Source organism: Kogia breviceps, chromosome 3, assembly GCF_026419965.1.
Source record: "Kogia breviceps isolate mKogBre1 chromosome 3, mKogBre1 haplotype 1, whole genome shotgun sequence".
Classification (NCBI taxonomy): domain Eukaryota; kingdom Metazoa; phylum Chordata; class Mammalia; order Artiodactyla; family Physeteridae; genus Kogia; species Kogia breviceps.
The window spans coordinates 88,111,321-88,131,900 of NC_081312.1; the positions used below are offsets into that span (position 1 = coordinate 88,111,321).

Sequence of the window (20,580 nt, forward strand, 5' to 3'; positions counted from 1 at the left end):
TAAATAAAGTCACAGAACATTTACCATGTGAACAATGAAAAGGTGTTTATGGTTGTTTATGTGCTCTTAATAGGCAGTTAGAATATGTGTATAGTTTTCTTGGCACATGATAGTTATTATAGCTCGGGAATCATAAAATTTTAGAGTTAAATAGTTTGTGGTTCAGGATCTACTTTACCTACCTTATCTTGTAATCAGTCATAAGAGGATTTAAGCAGTTATTGTCAGTTCTGGTTTAGCCTAGAAAGGTACTGTAGGTATGGTAATATCTGGATATTATCAATATATTTATTTCCCTTTTGTGTAAACTGATTTTAGTTCTGATATAGATCAGAGGATGAGCAAAATATACATAAAAATGAGGGATTTTAGGTTTTTGAATTCCTTTTTAACTGTATATTACTTGTTTAAGGTAAATCTTTTTCTTAAGACATTTTTTGCCAAATAGGTTGTTCTTGTTTAGTGTAATTCAAGGACAGGAGTCTTGTGGCAAATATAAATAGCATGGCAATATGTTCTCTCTTTTTAGCTTGATAACCTTGTTTTTATGTTCAAACTTGCCCTTAAAAACAATGGCTTTCAGGCTTTTGAATTTGGAAAAGAAAACTGTTACTGAAAACTATAAATAATTATTTTGATGTGATTTCTTAAGCTTCCAGATTTGAAATTTATTTCTGATAGATGGTTTTGGTCTGTTTACATAATTTTTAGTAGTGAAATAAGAAACTTGGAGAGTAGATGAGTTTGATTTCCCTTTCATGAGTATTTCTTTTCAGTGTGACCATAAAATTGAATTTTTTTCTTATTGCTTCCACCATTTCTTCTTTAGTTCTCTTCTTTATAAAATTCTTACTGTTTCATGTGGATCTGGACAGTTGTCTTATTTTTAATAAAAGGCTCCTAGCAGTGCATATGACTAATATAAAAAAAACTTCATATGTATTGCATCTACCTCTGTGGAATTCAAAGAACTCTTTTTCTTATATATCTGAGTTACACTTTCTGAAACAGGAAAATTAAATGAGCTAACCTAAATCAGGAGCAATGAGCAGGAAGTTTGAATCTTAAAAATTATAGAGATGATTGTATTTTAAAATGATTTAGTTACTACATCATGTACAGAGTTTAGTTCCCTTTCAGTAAGTTTTGAGGATGTCCATAGTTAATATTGGATTTCTAGTTTTGGCATAGCCACTCTGTCTGCTTTTTAAAAAATAACTTTGAAGAAATCTTGGGTTAGGGTTCCCCCAGTTTTCAGACCAGCAAGCTCCCTTTAAACAGGGAATGATGTCTTTTAAACTTTCAGTGGTGTTGTCTCCATCTACTGGCAAAGAAGAAATATACACAAGGGTCTGGGATGATCTAAGAGATTTTGGAGAAACCACATTATTAGGTAAGATGTAACTTACATGTTTAACCACTACAGTATAATGTGGCCCACTTAAAGGTAGAAACCTGTAAAATACTGTATATACTCTTAAAAAAATAATTTGTTGAGATGAAATTCACAACATAAAATTAACCATTTTTAAGGGAACAGTTTCATGGCATTTATATACTCTTGAATATGTCAATTCCATAACATATATGTATATACTCTTAAAAATAAAATGGTAATGTTAAGATAGGATCAAATTCTTCATCTGAATCAAAGCTAGATAAAGTTTCCTCTTGGGACTTCTGTTACTTTTGCTTTTTGTTTATGGTAAGTTTGTTATAGTAGAACCATATCTAATGTTAATTCTATTTGTTATTCTCTTTCTTTCAAAACAATTTAAAATATAAATTGTCTTATGTATGTTTTAATAGTGGTCTGTATCAAGGGTTGGCAAACTTTTTCCTTTAAAGGGCCAGTTGTTAATATTTTAGGTTTTGCAGTCTGTGTTACAACTACTTTTTCTGCCATTGTAGCATGAAAGTAGTCCTAAACAATACATAATGAATAAGCATGACTGCGTCCCATTAAAACTTTATTTACAGAAATAAGTGATCGTCTGGATTTGGCCCAAAGGCCATAGTTTGCTGACCCTTGGTCTAATAATCATGAGAGTATATGCAGTAAATTTACATATTCAAATTCTAAGTGGAAGTAAGTAATCAAATGTTCATCAAAATTCTTGTTAATATATATAGAGATTTAAAATTAGATCCACTGTAACCTGGTTATGGGCTTTCTTAGGTTTTTTCAGATGAAAGTTTGAGGGAAATTTAAGGTGGTCACTACTCACGTTTAAAGATTGCCTTACTTCATGATGTACACTCTTTTTTTGATTGATAAGTAGGACTCAACCTAGTTAATGCAAGACTTAGAATATATGAGGAGGTAGATTATTTAAGCCTCAATTAATACCTTGAGTGTATTTGAATTTACATTTCTCTAGGAGATAAACCTAAAAGATCCAACTCAAATTAAAATTTTGATATATGTTACCACTGACACTATACGGATAGACAGATCATAGTTTGTGTATATGGAGATAAAGTCATATGAAAGAAGAACTGAGTTTTTAAAGTGAGGGTGTGGCATTCACAAAGGCAAAGTATATGGATTTTTGTTTGAATGGGTCTTTTCCTCTCCCTTAATTGGTAGTTTTTCCATGAATTGTTTTACAGTTAGATATTGGGAAACGTATTTATTCATAGAATGGTACAAATGCATTTGATATCTGGAAAACAAGTGCGTGATCAGTTCCAATGCACATGTTTTAATTTTTATATTTAGCTTATATTGACACATTGTCAGGAAATCCATCTCGTGGTGTTACTCAGTTAAGAGGTCTCCACTGTATTTAGTTTCTGTTCCTGCAGATCCACCAATTCAAGACTCTAGGTCATCTCACTCCCTCTTCCATCCAGAAGATGACTTCTATCCACAAGCAGGACTGAATCAAAAGACAGATTTTTCACTTAGCTCTTGAGCTGAACCACCTCCTCAATGACCTTCCTCTGTCTCCATCAAGAACTGGAGCTCAGTTTTTTGAAGATGTAATAGAGCTACTCAGCCCAAACGTGGCTAATTGAAGACAAAAAGAAGATGCCTCATATGTTTCACTACAGTGCAACCAAACGTAACTGTGTTGTCCAACTCCTCATTCTGTAAAGTATGGCAGGGGCATCTGATTTTTGACTCTGTTCACCAATAAGACTTTAGCCAGTCAGTGGCTTTCTGAAGATCAGTAAAATCAACAAACTTTGGGTCAGCTGTCCAGAAATCAGATTGTGGTAAGCACTCAAGGAGAGATAGGATCCTGTAGGGAGCTACTTGCTAAAGGATGCTTTGTTTTAATAGTAGAGGTTGCTTTTATGGGAAAAGTTGGGGGGAGAGGTGGGTGGGAAACCCCATGTTTAGCAAACTCAGCCTCTTCCTCATTATTATAGTTTGTTTTCTTGGGAAACTTACAACCTAGGATAATTTTCATAAGGATCTCAAATATTTTATACCACAGAAAAATAGAAGTAGAGGGTCAGTGGCATCTATCTCTTTTCCACAGTCTAGGAAGAAAAGTCAGCATTATTTTTGCTTCACGAATTAAAAAGCAATCGTTTAAATGAAGAGTTTTGTTAGTAAACACCAAATCAAGTTTTTCCTCCCCTCAAGCTCTGACTTAAATTGATACTAAACAAGAGGCATTTTGTTTTGACATTCATTCAGCATAATTTTATTATACAAAAGTAGTATGTATTTTGTTCCTTAAAACATCTGGGGTCATGGACACAGTATTGAGGATAAAAGTAATATTTTACATCTGGTAGGGAAGAATATTTTGATAACTAATTGTAAGTCAATATTTTAAATAATTTTAAAGTAATTTTTCCATCCTTATAGCTAGTCATTGGCACTAATTTTTTCTTCATGGTTTGTATTCTTTATAAATGTATCTTAAAATTAGAAGAAGTTCATTTAAAAATACAGAAAATTCTTGTTCAGTAACTAAAAATATTCTGCAAATATAGGAGATGTGACAGTTGATTACTAAGCATATTAAATTGGAGACTTCAAAATTTAGAATTTGTTTTTAAAGGCAACATTTGTGGGGGGGGTTTGCTTTTAAAATGAGTAAACTTGACTTTAAGATAAACACATTAATATTTTATATATATACACATATGTGTACATACATATTTAAATTCAAAAATTATATATGTATATTGTATATATATTATATATGTAATGTAAATGGGCATGACTTGAAAAGTATGCTTCATTGCTAATTTTTAATATACCTTCTGTATGAATACATTAAGTACTTTATCCCATTGGGACTACATAAGAAAATATCTTTTCAAATTTATTTCTGTTTAATACAGTGTAAGGTTTTGCAGAAGGTTTTAGTTTGGGGGTTTTGTTTGTTTTTATTTTTATTGGTTCTGATGTTTTAGTATTTACCTATTCATCCTCAGATTGATCCACCTACAAATACTGTCCCCAGCAGCCTCTTATTGGAACTGTGTGAAGCAAAAGGTGACTTGTAAAATCACCCAATGGGTTATGAAGTTGAGGCCTCCACAAGGCCTATCTGAGCAACCCTCTTTCTATGGAGAAGGTTTGGGTTTTGTCTCTATGATCTGATATTGATGCTAAGACAATGTTAACTAAGTTAAATAGTTAAGTAATCAGTTGACTTACTTTACGTCTTCTAAAAGTATAGACATGGCTTTCTCTTTTAGTTGAGGTTGCCCAGTTCTGCCCCTATAAAATCCTACTCATTCCAGCTATTCTCCTTATGGCTGATTACTTTTAAATAATAAAGTGGATAGTAATAATAGCTATTAGGAGTCTCAGTGTGCTGGCACTGTTCTCGGTGCTTTATATGTATTAACTTATTCAATAAACAACTATATAGGTACTGTTTTTATACCCATTTTATAGATAAAGAAACTGAAGTGTACAGAAGGGTTAAAAAAATGGTAGAGCCTCTTGTATACCTGTGGTATCTGCTAATACCTGTAGCATCTCTTCTTCACATTGTTCAGTGTTGTTAGTTTTCTACTGTTTTAACTTCTTACTGCTGATTAAATAGATAGCATCCACCAATCATCTTTTTATTTAAAGGTGCCTACTCTTAAATAGGTGAATACCACCAAATTTATCTTTTTTTTCCTTCCTGCAACAGTGTAGCAATAAGTTCAAAGGATTTCATGGAAAAACTATTAAAGATACTTCTTTTTGAATATGTTAGGGTCATATTATCTGTGCTTAAAACTATTTAGAAATATTTTTCCTAAAAAGATCCACATGTAAGAATTTTTTTTTTCAATTTTTCCCACAAATTGAAATTGCTTATCTTTTGGATGTTTTCTCCCCCCACCCCCTTTTTTTTGGTCATGCTCATAAAGTTATCTAGATAACTTAGATAATGGTTTGGTAAACTAATAGTCAGAAATTAGTATATATAACTTGACATTGCATTCTTAGACATGAATTTGAATTTAGGCAGACTGTCAGAAAATACTTATAATTAATTTATAACTGGCTTGCTATTTTAATGACTATTTTTAATAAATCTAGTTCCATTAACCATTTATTGCCTGTTAGGATCATCTTACATGCACAGTTATAGGACATTCTCTTGTACTAAAGAAAGTACAGGCTGACTGTCAGGTATTGTTCAAATCAAGCAGTGTTAGTGTACTGTTAATGTAATGTTATTTGTCTGTATTTATCATTTTTCTGTATAAAATTTAAGTTTTAGTAAAATCAGCCCACAATATATTATACAAGATTAGTTCCATTATCACTATTTTGCAGACATTATTCTAGTAGATTTTGTTTTAAAAGTTTACATCATGAACATATAATGAAGTAAGTGAGGGAGATTAAGAGGTACAAACTTTCAGTTACAAAATAGAGTCACGAGCATGAAATGTACAAAAATTTTACATAATAAACATTTCATAACATGAACATCTTTGGGTAGTAGTCAGTCTTATTTAAGACATGTTTTGGGTATGGTATTCTTGTATAACAATTGTTCATTATTATAGTATTATGCATTATTTTAAAACTTTGACTTTTTCAAAATATATTTGGTTTAGTGATAGATTAAAACTATTTGTTGTGTAGATAGAATAATTGCTGTATATTTGGAGGAATATATGTATACCAGCCTGAAATGAAACTTATGGCCTAGCATTACATTTGAAAGACTACATCATTTTGAAGAATTGCAGATTTGAAGAAGGATGGTTTCTGAAGTACTAAGTAGTGGAAGAATGTAGAAAATAGGAAGTAGGCAGCTTGGGACAGGAATCTTTGTTACAAGAAGGTTAGGAGAAGAAAAATGGAGTTAAGAGCATCTGTGGAATAGATTTTGAAGCATTTGGAGGCATGTCTATGTGTGTATCTGTATGTTTGTGTATCTCTGACCTAATACAATAAGTGATCGTAGTCTCACTGTACTATACATACCTTAAAATTGTTCTTATTTCCTACTGGACGGTGCTTAGTGCTTCTTAACTTCTATATATTTCTGCTTTAATATATCCATCCAAATGAGTTAGACCCTGTTGGCCTTATGTCTCTATTTCTTTTTTTTATTATAAATTTTTAATTTTATTTATCTATTTATTTATTTTGGCTGTGTTGTGTCTGTTGCTGCGCGCGGGCTTTCTCTAGTTGCAGTGAGTGGGGGCTACTCTTTGTTGTGGTGCATGGGCTTCTCATTGTGGTGACTTCTCTTGTTGCAGAGCATGGGCTCTAGGCACACGAGCTTCAGTAGCTTTGGCATGCGGGCTCAGTAGTTGTGGCATATGGGCCCTAGAGCACAAGCTCAATAGTTTTGGCACACGGGCTTAGTTGCTCCGCAGCATGTGTGATCTTCTCGGACCAGGGCTTGAACCCGTGTCCCCTGCATTGGCAGGCGGATTCTTAACCACTGTATCACCAGGGAAGCCCTATGTCTCTATTTCTATTTTTCTTTCTGAGATTTCGCATTTTCAGCACATGGCAGAACTTCCTGTGGTCCCAACCACATCCAGGCTTGCTGTTACTTTGTACCTTTCTACATTCCTTTTTTATTCCGCTAACCATCTCAGTTTCTGCCTGTGTCTTTTAATCCTGAAACACCTTCCTGTGTTTCAAATGGTGAATCTGTTCTGAGAATAGGAACATTTACAGTCAACAGTTATTCTATTCTCATGGTAAGGAAACACTCTAGCATTATATTCCCCTATCTCAGTGCCACCTTTCATCCCCAGTGAACAGGTACATTATGAAAGTAATATCAAATTTTAAGATGTGTTTTATATTTAAGTATAGTCAAAGTAGTAGAATGCATAATGAAGTTATAGTTTTGACATAATCTGGAAGTCACTGTGTAAGAAGTTGGAAAATGTCACCTTTGTACAGTGCTCCACTTATTATGCTTAGATAATACTGTTTAAATAGAAGTATTCCTTTACAGTGGAAGTGTTTTAGTGTTCAAAGGAGACAAATCCCAAATTTTAGAGGCCCTGCTTATTTTACTTTACAGTATGGAGCAAGTGATAGCAGGGATATTGAAAGCAAATGAAAACATTTATACATATGCAAAAATGAAGTATTTTTGGTTATTAAATGCATTTAACTGATAAGCCTTCTTAGCAATAAACAGAAGGTTCTGATGGTTCATGGTTTATCATCCTCCATGAGATAAGGTAATTGAAAAAAAGTATTGACCAAATTGTGGGTTTTTGTCAGTTAAGGTAGTAATATATCTAAATCTATCAGTTACTTGGATTACCAAGCAAATAAGGTGTGTTGAAATCTAAACCAAACTATACCAAATATTTCACAATGTTAAAATTAATTAGAAGCGCAACTCTAGTTAAAAATTTTGTACCTCATCCTAAATGATAGGGATTGGATACTAAGGATTTCGTCATATTTATTTGCTAGGAGTGGGGGCGTGTGGCTTACTTGGTTTTTGATTAGTCAAGATACTGAGATAAACTGCCTAATAGGCTTAAAAATGAGTAAACCTTTATTATTCTAGCCTGTAGGCAGGGATAGAGTGATATTACTAGCATATTAATGTTTGAAATTTGTCTTCCACAAGTGATCAGTTCTTAAGGAAATTCAGTAGTTGTCCCTGTGTAGTATGTAGTCTTGCCTCTTTCTGTATTTTGTTTATATTGCTTAACTTCAGGCAATTATATTTAAGTAACAGATTTTTATCATGTACTTACTATATATTTGGCATTGTCTTATGCCCTTTGGGCTTTAGAACTTACAAAGACTGGTAGTACATAGTCCCTACCTCCTAAAATCCTTTGCCTGATTTCCCTGTTCTGCCCTAAAACATTCCTAGAACTAGATTTTTATCATAAGGACATCTTTGTTTAGATGTGTATTGACAACAAAATTAAATTCCATGAAGCCTAAATTTTGAATTTGTTGCCACCACAGCTTTTTAAAAAAATCTGAAACAAGTGAATCTGGTGCATAGGCATTCTATAAGTAGTTGTTGTTCATGTTTTTTGATGTTAATAATCATCTTTGAGTAGAGTACCAACTTTTCTTTTTATAAATTTTTGTCACAAGATAAATACAATTTAAAGGAGTCAACTTCTTTTGTAAACCAGTTTTAGTGGTTGCTCATGGCTTATATTTCTGTGCTTTTTGACTATTGAGTATATTACAAGAGCTACACTAAATGTAGGCAAAAAGAAGACAGAAATAAGAAAATAATGTATTTAAGTCAGTTCTTTGGGTACTGTAGTCTTTCCTGATATTGTCAGTTGATTTTGATAACTGGTGTGTTTGACTTACATTTTCAATCTCAAATAGCCCAGTAGTGCTAATTTAGATACCACATCTGAATCAGTAAGTATAGAACAAGATTGATTTCTGAAAAATTCCAGTTATTTAAACCCACCAATCCAGACATCTCTTTCTTGAACATTATTTACCTTAATAGAAATTTAAAATAAAGGTACTCTTAGCAGGTGATTGTTAAGAAGAAATTCTGAGTAATTATTGAGGAAGGTCATTGAGACAGGTCAGCTAGAGGTGGATATACAGCCTGCCTAATAATTGGATGGATGCTACCTGGCTGGAAGATGGAGCTGATTGGTGGATCAAAATCTCAGAGGGAAACCTGCCATTTTTAGTTTAAATGTTTATTAAAATTATATTCCATGAAGTACTATTATATGCTGCTATTTAACTATTAAAAAGTGAAATGATCACCAACAATTATTACCCTACCAAAAGATTGTTTTAAATAACTTTTGGTATATGTGAAATATATTTGGTTGAGTGGTAACTTAGTAAACTTTTGTATTACTTTAACATATGAACTTTTTAATTATATCCAAAGTTAGAACATATCTTATAAATAAGTTGTTTCTGTTTTATATGTTTGCTTGCTGAAGCCTATCTTTGTATTTTTTCAGGTTTACGTGAGATTAAGACCATTCTTCAGGGAATTCCTGGAACGAATGTCTCAGATGTACGAGGTAAATATACTTAAGCTAATTATATAATTATTTTTATTTTATTCAGTATAGTACCCATATTTAGATCATGTATAATGATTACTTCTTTTCCCCTGAATTTGTAGATCATTCTTTTTACTGCTTCTAAGAAGGTGTATGCAGACAAGTTACTGAACATACTAGACCCTAAAAAGCAACTGGTCAGGTAAATTTAATTAAGAAATAGTGGAAATGTCTGTCACACTGATCTATGAAATTAATATGCTTCTACTTAATTTTGATAGCCATTTTCAGTTGGCTGCATATATAGAGATTTGTGTGTTAAATGGGGGAAATAAGTGAATTTTTTTTTAAGCCCCGAAAGTCTTTAAGAGTTCCTAATTATTTAACTCCAGACAGACGTTCTTTAAAGGATACAAAGATCAAATGTATTTATTCACTTGTACATCTGTATCCTCACTTCTTTTGGGATTGGGGGGAGATTGGGGGTATGTGGAATTTTTCACTGTGTGCATGATGTTTTCACTTCCTTTTGTCTCTGAGATAATGCATGTGTTGTCATCTTTTTAATGGCTTAGAGAAATAAAAGTTAATTTTAACAAAAAGGATCAAATTAAACTCTTTTGCTTTTTTCAAGAGCAAATTTATCTTCCATGGAAAGAAAATGTTACATGAAATCTAATTGGAAATTGCAGTTGGTTTAGTCACTCAGGTTATCCTGGTCTGGACTCAGTTCCTTGTGTGTGTCCTGAGCCAGCAGATGCAGTGTGTTCCTGGTTAGGTGGGAGTGCCTTGGGTAATTTAAAACAATTTGAAAATTAGTTTCATTATTTCTGTCAACTGAAGTGAGATACCAAGACTCAGCAATCTTGCTGCATCCTCTAAGGTATAGGAGTTAATGTTTGAGTTTTGATCAAGAGCTGAGAGAGATGCCACAAGAGGCTCCTAAAAGCTTTAATAGCTGGGTATTCATTGTCTTGAATACTTTCTCCCATATTGTCTCAGTGGAAAAATCCTAAACTTAATTTCTGCTGTTAATAGTACCTGTATTATTGAGTGAAAGTGAAAGGCTTTTCCTATTTGTCCACATTTAGGAGATTTTTCCTTTGTAAATAGAATGTGATTTTTTTTAATCTAAAGGATCAAAATGTGTCCTGTAGTCAGTTTCCATTTTATCTTCCATATAAGCAAGCTTCAGACACACAAATGAAAATGGTATTTTCTTTTCATAAAAGTATATTATAATTTATGCTCATTTTACCTAACTTTAATAAAAGCATACAAGTGATTTTGCTCTGATGACTTCATTCATTCTGAAGATTTCTATTCAGCACCTCCAGTGTTCCAGGGAACAGTGGTGAGCAACACAAGCCCTTCCCTCTTGGAGTTTTCATTTTTACTAGGGGACAAATCATAGTCACACAATTATGCTACAAATTAAAGCCCCTCTTTTAAACTAGTTTTATAAAATCTACATGTTTGGGAGTTTAAACTTGTTTTATCTAGTTGTAATTTGAAAAAGTTAAAACAGGAAAAACTTTTTGAACAGTGTATTGAATGCGTTAGAGTGCTTTAGCAAATCATCTATGTTGGTGACAAGGTAGACTCAGAAATTCCTATGATCTCTGAATCCCGTGAGTCCGAATACAAATTTGATGACTAGCAAAAGTAGTTTCTTTCTAAAACTGCAAATACATGCTATTGACCCTCAAATTCCTGAATAACTGGAAGGGATTTAGTATAATTTAATTAAAATAATCGTTATGGGCTTCCCTGGTGGCGCAGTGGTTGAGAGTCCGCCTGCCGATGCAGGGGACACGGGTTCGTGCCCCGGTCCGGCAAGATCCCACATGCCGCGGAACGGCTGGGCCCGTGAGCCATGGCCGCTGAGCCTGCGCGTCCGGAGCCTGTGCTCCGCAACGGGAGAGGCCACAACAGTGAGAAGCCTGCGTACCGGAAAAAAAAAAAAATTGTTAGTATCCATATATATATATTCAGCTGTCTCCTGTGTCTGGTGATTTGCTGCTATTGGAGAAGAGTTATCAATAGTGATTTGCGGGTATGTGCTGTACCTGCCTCCAATTTCCTCGTATCTAAATGTTTATACAAATAAAATATGGAATCTTATTTAGGTCCAACCAGGACTTAAATTCTTTGGTCTAGTCTTATTTTTTCAAAGTAGGACTGTCTTTAAACCTTTCAGAGGTAGGCAATCATTTAACTCATGAACATTTAATTAAAAGCATTCTTTGTAATAAGGAGAAAAGAACTGTTTATACCACATTTTGTCTGGTTTTAAAATTCTTCCGCTTTTCCATCACCATTGGCCCTGATTAAAATATCAGTTTTGTTGTTGTTAGAGCTATGACAGATTTTGTTGGTAGAAAATGCCCCTTTCTTGAAATTGGATATTTCAAAATATAGGTATGTGTAAGCCCTAGCTCCTGAAAAATTGTATAGTGGGATTAAGACACAAGGAAGCCAAACTACCAAATTAATTAATGTATGCAAGTGGAGTATTTCAAGGTGATCTGTATCAGTTATTAGTAATATTCAGAAACTAATATTCTGAGTGCTAAATGGAGATTAATTATTTTAAGTATATAAATATTATTATAAAACCTTAATAGCTTTTTAAAATGATATAGCATTTTTCAGTTTCATTGGTGAAAGATCAGTTTACATTTGTAATACTTAAATCTGAATTCATCTTTTCATTCAATCCTTGTTGTTTCAAATGATCTCTCACCCCCCCACACACACACCCCCACACACACGCACACAATTAAAAATAAAGATGGGTGTTTGGGAAAAGTTGAAATGATGGAATGTTTTGGCCTCTGCACCTTTCCTCAAAAACTATAAGAGAAACTAAAAACATTTTTTTTAAATGCCAACACGGAAACATTCCTTCTTATATTTTCTGTTCTGGCATGTACAGGGATAGGGAGGCTGTGTGGTCTTCTGGTTAGAGCAAAGGACTGGGAGCCAGGAAGATCCTGGGTTCCAATGCGGGGCTAACCACTGACTTACTGTGTGACCTTGGGCAAGTCACTTGACCTCCTTGTGCCTCAGTCAACCATCTGGAAAATTGGTTAAAAAGCAGGACCTCGATGACAACCAGATGCTGCATCTGAACTGAGCTTTCCTGGGTAAATAAATTACAAAAACAATTTACAGAGTTTTTAATCCCTCTTTATCATTTAATATAACATTTGGGGATAAAACAAAGTTCTTTAAGGCATGGTAATATTTGGTTGTAAGGTTTCAATAATTGCTAAGAATTTTTGTAATAAAACTGTAGCCCAAAGCTTAGGCCCACACTTGTATTTGAATTTCCTTTGTGAGAGAAAATGATAAGGCTTAACTTGTAAAGCCTGTGGTATGTGTATTGTATATATGTTTCAGTATATGTTGTGCTTTTTACAGATATATATATATATGTATATTTTTTTTAGTTAATTTGTTTTTACTTTTATGTTTAGGCACCGGCTTTTCCGCGAACATTGTGTTTGTGTACAAGGAAACTATATAAAGGACTTAAATATCCTTGGAAGAGATCTTTCAAAAACTATAATAATTGACAACTCACCACAAGCCTTTGCATATCAGGTAGGAAGAAGGTTGCTAACAAACTCAGACAAATGCTGCCAAAAGATATGACAGACGGGACAACAGAATTTTCACTGGTGGAATTTCCCTGTTTAGTGTCATCTTTTAGGAATGCCAAATTAGTATATTCCTTGTGGAAATTTTTCTTTTAAATGAAGTACAACATACATAAAAATCTGAGTAGTAAATCTGAAGTAGTAAATCCCTAAGAAGGGACTATAAGATATATATCATTTAATAGCATTCTTATCTATTGTTAAATCAATAATTTAATTATAAACATGTTTCAGAATTATGAATAGCTTAACCATGTTCTTCTGTTCTGTTTGATTTGGCATTTCAAAATATTTTCTTAGACTATTTTGTCAATATATTTGTACCCTTTGTCAATGATTCTTAGAAATATAAATTCAACTAGAAGGAATTCCCTGGCAGTCCAGTGGTTGGGACTCAGCACCTACACCTGCTGAGGGCCCAGGTTCCATCCCTGGTCAGGGAACTAAGATCCTTTAGGCCACACAGCACAGCATATGATAGATAGATAGATAGATAGATAGATAGATAGATAGATAGATAGATAGATAGATAGCAGACAGACAAAAGGTGAGCCATCCTTGCAAGATATATTTTACATTATGAGTATGTTCATGATCACATGAACATAGCTGAGATTTTCTTCAGAATAAATCAGTGCAGAATTGAAATGGTGGAAAGTGTGTTGGGTGTAGATGAAACAAGATTTGTCCTTAACTTTTCTGTTTCAAAAATGTCCAAGAATACAAGGGGAAAAATTGCATATGGTATTGAAGTATGTTCAGTTTAGGTCACTACTTTTATTCACTTGCATTTTGAAATAATGTTTTTAAGAATTGGTTCGTAAATAAAATAATTTCAGTTATCCTCCATCTCAAACACAGTGTTCTGCATAAATGTTAAAAGATATTTTATCCTAGAAAATATTTACTATAAGACAAATATGGTTTGTATTTTTGTTTTTAGACCAACGAAATACCATTGAGTCAATTTGTTATGTTCCTACTATGTTTCAGGTTATCTTGCTAGTTGCTGGGAATAAAATAATGGGACACAGTCCCTGTGTAAGAGTATATGCTTTCTAATAGTATTCTCTGTTGAGATTGGTAAAATTCATTTATTCAAAATGCCTAGCATTGGCTAATAATATTTCTTGAATGAATAATGTTTTTAGTTATGTTAATGCAAAACTTGTTTTAATGAATATTTCTTATTAAGTTTTATATACACTAAGAATAAATTACTCTGAAAAACCAATTATGTTTCAGTTCATTCCTTAACATCTATCTCTTGCACTATTAAGTTGTCAAAGAATATGACAGACATAAACTCTGATGGCATTCCTTTTTCAAAGGAACTTACTGATTAATGTTTACTAAAATCTATTACTTCTTTTTTAAGCTTTTCCAAAGTAGGCAAAATGTAAATGAAAAGAGTTAATTGTTTATTTCTCACTTTAGCTATCTAATGGAATCCCTATAGAAAGCTGGTTTATGGATAAAAATGACAATGAACTTCTAAAATTGATTCCATTTCTGGAGAAGCTAGTAGAACTGGTAAGTATATCTTATCATTTATCTTTTTGTTAGGTTTTTGTTGCTTTAACTCTGTTGAAATAAATCTTTTCAGTTGCTTTGTGTGTACTAACTGTAAGTCATCATGGTGGGACATTAGGGCAGAGATTGAAAAAAGATTATAAGCATTTTTGAAACTTATAAATTATATTAAAATTATGTTTATCAGTATTTAAAAATTTATATATCGAATGTTTTATTTTACCAGACTTCCTCTTGCTAACTAGTTGTCACTAACTAGTTGTGTTAAATTGATTTTGTAGTTCAGGTCTAGAATTAATGCTTATGGTACTGAAACTTTATTCTGGGAATTTTTTTCCTCTATGTCCATGGATTAATTTTAAAACTACTATATAAAGTGGAATTCATTGGCTTAATGCTTTACCTGTCTTTTGGTTTGACCTCTTATTGCATAATTGTTCTTACAAAACTAATACATTAATGACAGGCTTTTTTTTAAAATCTAAATTTAACTGCTTCTGTGTAGTATCTTTTTATTTGGCAAACAAAATAATGTAAATTATAAAATATTGATAAATGGTGGTATAGTTTCTTTGCAGAGTAAGAATGTTCATAATGTTATGAGGATCATGTCTTTGAAATTACGTGGCTTTTAAAATGTCTGTTTCTCCACACAGAATGAAGATGTTCGACCTCACATCAGAGACCGATTTCGCTTGCATGATTTGCTGCCCCCAGATTAAGTACAAAGACTTGTCAAATCACTGAAGGGGGAGAGAATGCAGGACCCTTTTGGACTAAGACAAAAACATTGCCATTACTGTTGAAATTTTGCATTTTTGTACCCCGTCTTGCTTTTCTTATCTTGGTGCCCAATAATAATCAAGGGTTACAGAAAGAGACTTTATCTCAGATTGAATACATACAGTAGGTAGGCTAAAACAGAAGAGTCTTTAGAACTAGTGCAACTTCCAGTGAAATTTTTTTATGTACAGGACATCTGCAGTTTATAAAGAATTCTGTTTCTGCCACCAGCAGTTTGACCTGTAGTCACACAGGATTTTATGATAATAACAGAGATGAAAATGGACTTTTATTTTCTCTCTGTTTGGTGCTCTAAGTGGGTTTGTAGCCACTTTTCTGTTACTTTAAAATTCTCATTTCAACAGGAATGGCCAGTAAAAGTTGTTTTATTTTTCCTGTTAAGGTTTATAACCTTTTTACATTTTTGACCTGTATTAGATTAGAATTTCATTATGCATTCCTTTTAGTTGAGGCGCTTCATAGTTTTCTGGAAATAGTCAATTTTTAGTTTTTTATTATACATTTGAATGGCCGTTTTCCTGCTTTGTCTGCCTGCATATTGTATATTTGTTTAAAAATATTCTCTACTTTTAGTCCATGTAAGTTTCATTTAGAACATGCATTTATATTTTGTTTCTGTAATATTCTATTGTAGGTGAAATCTTTTCAGAAATCGAGACTGGGTAGATAAGAATATATGAATGACTAATACTCAAAAGATTTAAACCATTGTGATGGCATGTGTTCCCAAGTGGTAATATCTTGCAGTGGCACACAGATTTGATGGATAAAAGGTATACCTCAGACTTCACTGTGCTCACCAATCTTTGAGGAGAATGAGTTTGGTCACCTGTTGGGCTTGATTTGGTTACTGATGCCTTTGGTTTTCTCCAGGAATGAAGTATTCAGCACAGTGATTCAGTATTTTTAGTTATTTTGCATGGGCTGGTAGTACCTCTGTTATGCTCTCAGTTACAATCAGTTAAAACTCTGTGTAACAGTCTTGGTACCTTACAGTAGCTATGCATAATCCTGTGGCACAGTAAACTCCCAAGCCACCAATGCAGTTAATATGTTCTCATAGTGGTTTTCTATGCTATATGAAAATAGTCTTCAAGCCTTGGTTCTCTAATGCAGCTACCACAAGAGGTTGATATTTTTATAGTGGCGTGTAATCTCTTTTTCGGGAGGCTTTTTATGGAAGGTAGAATTTGTAAAAGTTAGTATGCTTTGCCTCTCAACTGCATTAATCATGCCACAGGCTCAGACTGTTTTTGTGTAAAGGATGTCAAAGAACGGCACTTTTTCTAAAGAGAAGTTTGATATTTTGTATGCTTGTTAAGAAAGTACAGTATTGGAAATTAAAGGTGGACAACTGATAATTGAGGAGTATGTCACTTAATTTTTTATGTATATTACCTGTTTACTTGTACAACTTATTGTACAAATTACATGCAGCTTCATTTTCAAATGAATCCTTAAAATAAGGAAATCTTTTTAGGAAAACATTTAATTTTTGTATTTTTGATTTTAAAGGCATGAGTTATGTCAATTTTCAGTGTATTAATGAAGATTTTAACTTTTCATCAGGTTGCGTGTTTTCTTACTATATTATCTGTTGTGTATGTAGTTAGCATATTGTGTCACTGAACTGTTTAAAAATCTAGCATGTAGAGCAAGCCTGTTTTGTGGAAAATCCTTATTCATTAAAAAAATAATCATGGCAGATTTTCTGCAAAAAAAAAAAAAGCAAAAGCATTTGCAACTCAGAATACTGGGGGTTTTTTTGTTTGTTTGTTAGTTTTTAATTTAAAGAAAGGTATTTTGCTTGCAGGAAAAAAATACTACAGATTCATTTTAATGAGAATCTTTGAAATGTATTTATCTTTAGGGCATCTGGGCATCTTTATGCTGTTTGTCTTCTGTCTTTCTTGAAATAAAATGTACATATGTTACCTTTACATATGCTCTTGCTCAAAATTGTGAACCTGGTTACATTTCTCCCTGCTCCCTTTTTATGTTCAAACAGCAAAACCCAAAACCTATACAGTATCTAAACTTTCAGCTTGCATTATAATTGCTGAAAGCTTTTCTGATTAAGTAAATACAGTCTCAACGGGCTTTCCCACAACTAAAAGGGAAGTGTAAGCACCTATATATACCACTGTGCCTATAGGCACTTTAAAAATAACTTTTAATCATCTTTTATTGGTAAAGCTGTTTTTGATCCCCTGCTAGGAGAGCTCCTTTAAGTTGACTGACAAATGAATCAAGCCTAACAAGATTCTGTAAAGAAATAAACTAAGGGAGAATTTTATATGGCCTGAGAAAATTTCTTGAGATCAATTCAGTCTATTTTTCTTCATTACTTGATTTGAGTCATTTTAAATTTGTTATTAATACAAAATTTAAAATAAGTTATAGAGACAGTTATCCAGCTTCCTCCACTTTAAAATGTGTTATCTTATTACCCCTTCTTTCCTTTATCTGTTGGTAGATATTACCTTAAACATTTCCATTAGTTAAATGGAGGTGTTTATGAATTGAGATGTGCCCAGTCCCTTCAGTTCACACAGAAAACATGAACTCTTAAAAACTGACTAGTAAATGCAGGAGAGATGGATACCTGATAAGACACAGCAAAAGTGACCTATATACACATTACGACTCTGAAGTACATATTATAATTGTGATATTTCCAGTGGTAAATGTCTGACTTTTAAAGACATTCTTTTAAATATTTGTATTATTGTTAGGATGTTTTAATCAGTTGTGTTTTTTAATTCCATGTAATATATGTAGCCCTAATCAGATTTATAGCACCATATTTCTCCTTGGGTCTTAAAAGAGAGTTGACAACAATTTAAAAGCATAAATTGTTTTATATTAGCTAGTATGTATATTTATTTACCCGATGGCTTTATCTTGTTTCCCAAAATTTTGGGGGGATTTGTTGAAAGCATTGTAACTTCTATAAATGGCTATTTTCTTGTAACTGTCAGTGAAAATGGATGTGTACGTTGTGTTTTTATATTACTTTGGTTTTCCTGGTTTGTTGTTTTTTGGGTTTTGGGGGGGGATGGTTAAACATAGAATCATTTTTTTAAAAAAGTTATCTTTGGCCAATGACTTTTTCAACTAGATATTACTTTCATTCAACCATCTAAAGAAGTTTGTTATTCACTGTTTTGTTCAGTCAACTTGCTGAGAAACAGAGACTTCATCTCATCAATGAAGAAAGCATTTCATTATTCCTACAAATCTTTGCAGCGAGCACAGACTTCTTCATAAGGACCAGATCTTTTCCACGTCTTGTGTCAGTCACATAAAGCTGAAATGTAAAGGACACTGAAGCCTTCATTTAATTGTCCTAACATGATGGTGTTATATACTACATCATTAGCTAGTTAAGGTTTTCTGATCTGACTTCTCTTCGTCTTCCTAGGTATTTATTTGTTATCTCTTTTAATCTTGTGTATCTAAATTAACTTAGTGTTAATAGTCACCCACCAAATAACTATGCCAAGTAACTAGGAAAGAATGTTTATTTTATTTCCCCTTATAGGGGAAGAGTGGACTGGGAACAAAAATGTATGGGCCAAAAGGCCTTAGGTTGTCATTCATTCACTTTCTTATTCCTCTCATGAGCTGTTTTTGAGTATAGTATTTTTTCAGTGCTTATGTGCTTGATTATGTCATTACTTTTCATGTTGTCCCCTGAGTTAAAAGCCTGCTAGGAACCTGTATAAAATACATTTTAAAATTTCAGAGTAAGAACCACAGAACTCAGTATCTTATATTTAAATGCTACTTAAATTATTATTGGAATCCAAGTCTCATTCACTAGGATACATTTTTATAAAATGTTTCTCTGTATCTTGAATTGAAATTACTTGCCCAGAGGCAAGAGTTCCGGGGTTATGTGTTTTGAGACATTTTTAAAAGGGGAGATGTGAGCAACAAGTTTATACTTACTTCATGGTTTTTATATTAGTTATTAGTATTTTAAAATATATCACTGGTTCCCAAACCTGACTCTTCATTAGAATTACTCTGTGGAGCTTTTGAAATACAGATTCTTGAGGCCTGACCTCTGCCAAATTGTCTCACTGGGTCTAGAGTGGGGCCTGAGAGTTCTGTATTTTTTAAAAGCTCTCCAAGTGATTCTCATAGATTTGGGAAATCACTACTTTACTTAATGTGACAGTGGTTTGACAGTTAAGAGTAGGCAACAAAATTAAGTTTATCAGACATCTCTTTGTGGTAGAGTTTTCTTTTTTCTTTTTTTAACTGGGACCAGATTTCACAGAACTTATTTAAGATGCATGGAGGAATAATAAAGAAGATTGAGGTTATTGCTTATTATCATTCATGTCTTTCATACTTTTTAAGAGTTTGCATTTTCTAGCACTTGGAATAGTTGATCATATACACAGCTGAAGGACATATCCCTGAATGAGACCATTATATATATTAACTGTAAAATATTTCACTATTTTTTTATTTTATAAATCTTTGTAGAAATAAGCAATGAAATACTACTTTCATCTTTTGAAATGGGATTTTTCAAGGCAGTGTCCTTTTGGCATTAAGGTGGGGGGAGTTAATATTCTCTCTGCCTTTTTCCACATGAATCAATATAAACTCATGGACATTTAAAATATTCAGTTTAACTTCTACATATTTACTATGCAGTATAGCCGTGAACAAGTAATGTAGATTTAGTTTTCTCATCTTCAAATGCCCTGATCACCCTACCTCACAGGGTTGTTGTGGGGATAAATAAAACTTTTATGGAAGCACTTTTCTTTGGTGATATTTTATGAGCCATTAGAAACAATATAATATCTAACAACTTAAATTTTTATAGTGCTTTGTTTACAAGTACACAGTTTTTTCACATTGCTTTCTCTTTTGATGATCTGTAAGGAACGTAGAGCAGGTTACAGATACGGAAAAAACAGATAAGGAAACAAGCTCAGAGAGGGCTGTGACCCAAGACCTCACAGCTGTTCTAGGAGACTTGAATTCAAGTATCATTACAACAGGCTATTTCCCAAGGTGTTGGCATTTTTGTATAATCATGTTTGTACATAAATACAAAGCTTTCCCTAATTTATAAAATGAATGTAGCCAACAAAATGTTCTTATAAAAGAATATATTAACTCAGTGCAAAAG

The 20,580-nt window shown here is 33.0% G+C and overlaps 1 protein-coding gene across 2 annotated transcripts in view; it reads left to right on the forward strand.

The window, feature by feature from the left end:
• The window catches only part of CTDSPL2 (CTD small phosphatase like 2), a 73,516-nt gene extending 53,313 nt beyond the window's left edge, over positions 1-20,203 (forward strand). The window contains exons 9-13 of one of the 2 annotated variants that reach the window (XM_059059394.2): positions 9,376-9,438; positions 9,543-9,622; positions 12,903-13,029; positions 14,523-14,618; positions 15,275-20,203. In XM_059059394.2, the coding sequence (XP_058915377.1) occupies positions 9,376-9,438; positions 9,543-9,622; positions 12,903-13,029; positions 14,523-14,618; positions 15,275-15,340 (432 nt within the window). In that variant the 3' untranslated portion in view covers positions 15,341-20,203. The remainder of the gene's footprint in view (positions 1-9,375; positions 9,439-9,542; positions 9,623-12,902; positions 13,030-14,522; positions 14,619-15,274) is intronic. The other variant, XM_059059395.2, reaches the window with a different exon arrangement.
• The last annotated feature ends 377 nt before the right edge of the window (positions 20,204-20,580 follow it).